This window comes from Pseudorasbora parva, chromosome 23, assembly GCF_024679245.1.
Source record: "Pseudorasbora parva isolate DD20220531a chromosome 23, ASM2467924v1, whole genome shotgun sequence".
Taxonomy (NCBI): domain Eukaryota; kingdom Metazoa; phylum Chordata; class Actinopteri; order Cypriniformes; family Gobionidae; genus Pseudorasbora; species Pseudorasbora parva.
In genome coordinates this window covers 15,716,475-15,720,043 of record NC_090194.1, presented here as the reverse complement: position 1 = coordinate 15,720,043, position 3,569 = coordinate 15,716,475, and the positions used below count along the sequence as shown (strand labels likewise).

The 3,569-nt window shown below is 41.1% G+C and overlaps 1 protein-coding gene across 1 annotated transcript; it reads left to right on the top strand.

Annotated features, from left to right (window-relative positions):
* nrarpa (NOTCH regulated ankyrin repeat protein a) lies at nucleotides 1–2,120 on the top strand. The gene is made up of 2 exons (XM_067432767.1): nucleotides 1–152; nucleotides 241–2,120. Exon 2 carries the CDS (start codon nucleotides 655–657, stop codon nucleotides 991–993), a length of 339 nt encoding a protein of 112 aa, XP_067288868.1. The 5' UTR covers nucleotides 1–152; nucleotides 241–654; the 3' UTR covers nucleotides 994–2,120.
* Nucleotides 2,121–3,569: the final 1,449 nt, after the last annotated feature.

Below are 3,569 nucleotides of genomic sequence, written 5' to 3'. Positions count from 1 at the left end.
TAGAGAGGTATTGTTATGCAAAGCAGTTCGTCTAAAATACCCCCCTGGCAACGCAGCTCTGGGCAGAGAATTACCGGGACAGCGCGACGGACAAACAGAAGCGGGCAAGCGGGCAGTTTTTGTGTCACTTCTACCCGTCCAAACGTAAAGAGGCAAGTACATCTTTACTTGTTCAGTTTTAGATGTAACTTTACTCGATAACGTGGAATAGTCCTTTAACATTTTCTGTGTTTGTTTCAGTCACCCTTGCCAAATAAACCACAGCGGGACGCGAGAGACTCATTTCCTGAGGTAAATTACCTCAGACGTCTCTAAACCTAACGGCCCTCGATGCGCTTAACCGGAGATACCGCCGTTCACACGCCTCCTTTCTCACACTAAATAACTCCCTATTCTACCATAACCTGGTGCTGCTACAGAGACACACACACCCACACATACACACACGGAGACTTACACCTTGTGGATCATTGAACTTTCTCGCTAGGTCTTGGATGTACCATAGTCAGTGACTGCATTTACACACCAAGTGTGTCGTTTACTTGTCCTTTTTGGGATATACGCTAGTCTCACGCGCCTAAACTGGTTTAAGTCCAGTAAAGCCGCGAATAAGCATAGAGACGGTAAAGGCGACAAGAGACGGTTTAAAGCATCATGAGCCAGGCGGAAATATCGACGTGTTCGGCGCCACAGAGAGTCTTCCAGGAGGCGGTGAAGAAAGGCAACACGAAGGAGCTCCATTCACTGCTGCAGAACATGACCAACTGCGAGTTTAACGTCAACTCATTTGGCCCCGAGGGACAGACGGCGCTGCATCAGTCGGTCATCGACGGGAATTTGGAGCTCGTGAAACTGCTGGTGAAATTCGGAGCCGATATTCGGCTGGCGAACCGAGAGGGATGGAGCGCGTTGCACATCGCCGCTTTTGGAGGACACCAAGACATCGTGTTATACCTCATTACCAAGGCCAAGTACTCCTCCGGCGCGCGGTGATCCGGTAAAAACACGCGGAAAGACCGGGCTCGTTCAATTCTAGCATCGATCTGCCAAGCTTGACAGACGGCGGTGAAGTTCCCTTGTACCTTAAAACCAAATGAGGGCTGTAGCCTTTTTCTTTCCCGTGAGTATATGGTCAGATCTGGCGACGAGAAACTGTTTGGGATGTGCGTTGGTACTATAGCTTTTTATTGAATGTTTAAGTCATCAGATCTGGACTGTGTGGCTTTACCAGGGCTTATGCCTATTGACCTGTCCACCTGGAGAAATCGAGATGGCACTTGATGCTGTGGCTGAATGCTGGAATAGTTGAAAGAGGTGAACTCCAGAACGAAGGCCATCCTCTGTTTTGGCTAAACACTGTCTTTTAATACAAACCGTAAGTCGTTTCATCAATCAGATCGTGTGGCATTGGTGACCAGTGCTGAAATATGTCCTCGAAATAACAATTCTTAAGTACTGTACACATAGCTTTACTGTGTTTCTCTGTACAAGTAGTCTATCGTGCTCTGCCTTCACTAGCTTCCACACAGCTTCCAGGCCAGTGCGACCCATGTCTATGGTTAACGTGTTACTAAAAACCGCTGCTTTCGCTTTTTTGTATCAAAACGTCAGGAAAGTCGCCTTTGGGACACACTTTATAATCTTCTTTCAGTATTTTGAATTAACACCCTGGTCATCACTGTGAATACAGGCTGGGTTTGTCTTTTTTATTTATGAAGGTACATTGAGATGATGCATTTAAATTATGTTGTGGTTATTTTTAAGACTATAGCCTAAGTGTAAAAGTATGTAGGGTGACCTAAAGCTGCTTCGGACTCGTTACAGGCTAAACTGTCCCGCGTGGAGATTCCGCTCCACGGCCCCCTCACGTGTACAACTTTTTTCTTTTTTCCCCGGGAAATGTGTCCCCTTCTACTTTTATTCTGGTTCTCTGCATCAGCTACCTCGACTTGAAAGTATTCGACAATATCATATGCTCTCTTTCTCAAGCCTTCTCCTTAACTCTTCTCAGTTACCCACTAGTGCTCAACAGAATAACTAGGCCCTGTTTGGGTCATTTTACTTGATGTTTTTACTTATTGTCATTCTCGGCTTATTTTAATTATATATATATATATATATATATATATATATATATATATATATATATATATATATATATATATATATATATATATATAAAATCTTCACTCGGGACAATTTATCTCCGTGAGCCAAAATTAAGATCCATTGGTTATTCAAGTTTTTTTCCTTTCGTCAAGCATGGTTATGACATTGTGTATGTATGTTTTATTTGCTTAATTTTGCATTATCATTTTTGTTTTGTTTCCATTTTAGTTACAAAAAGTGAAATGCGTTGCATGGCTATTAAATGCAGGGAGTTTTGTTGCACATAAGCGTGGAGCCTTTTACGCCCCCTAGTGCCTGGTCGGGTAACTGCAGGAGCTGAGGCTTACCAATAGTTACTACTGAGCAGGACTATTTGAACATTGAGAAGACTATGACTTCTGTTGCAGGAAACATCGACAGATTCATTTAAAAGACTGCCTGCCGCCTTTAAGAGTCATGGCACCTGATGTTTGTTTCAATGCTGCTTTTATGTAAGTTTTTTTTTTTTTTTTTGACACAATGGCCAACGGTGAGTGAATGAGGACAAGTATCAGTTAGATCCAGTTTTTTTTGTTGTTGTTGCGAAAAGCCCCATGCAGTTGCGTGAGCATGTGTGATTGTGCATGCCACAGTTCAGTGGTGTTGCTGATGTTTCAAGCCCCTGTCGCTCGACCTGGTTACAAACCAGGAACTCCTCATACACCTGGAGATACAACAGATGTGATTATCACGATCATCTATTCGATTGGTATAGGCAGAACAAATATGCATCGCTTGTCTTAAACTTGATATTTTTACTCTTGTTGAAAATATTGCACTGATGACTGTTGTTAATTCGTTGACTTCAGGTCGACATTTTATTTTTTCTAAATAGAAAAAAGGAACACAACAAAATACTATTGTATAAAGAAAAAAGCTCCAGGTTATATTGTCTCTTTTTGTGTTACGTTGTATAACATTACGTTTGCAAAGATGTTTGTATCTCTGTGATCGGGTGTATGTGTATACATATATGGTATATATGTGGATATATAGACGCTGATATCTCAGAGCACTTTCTTATTTGAAGTGCTCTCCTCCTGATGTTAATAAAGGGGAATAATACTTGTGATGGTAAGATCATTGTAACAAAAATAAATTGCACGATGTATAGTTGTTTTACCCCACTATTTGTCATAACATTTATGGCATGGGGGTTAAATGACTGGATAGGTGTATATGAATGAGTAAAAGTGCTGTTGTATTGTTTCTTTTATGTGGACCAAGTTATTTTTTATCTTGTGTCTCCAGCGAACAAAAATTTATGAGTGATGCGAATGTTCTTTTGTGTTCACCTTATCTTTTCTTTCTTTCTTTTATTTGTTTGTGTGTCTGTTTTGTTTGTAATTTTTTGAGCATTTGTAACACTGTGATTCATGTGTGGTGAGAATATGAGTGCTGTATTTTTTTTTGTTTTGTTT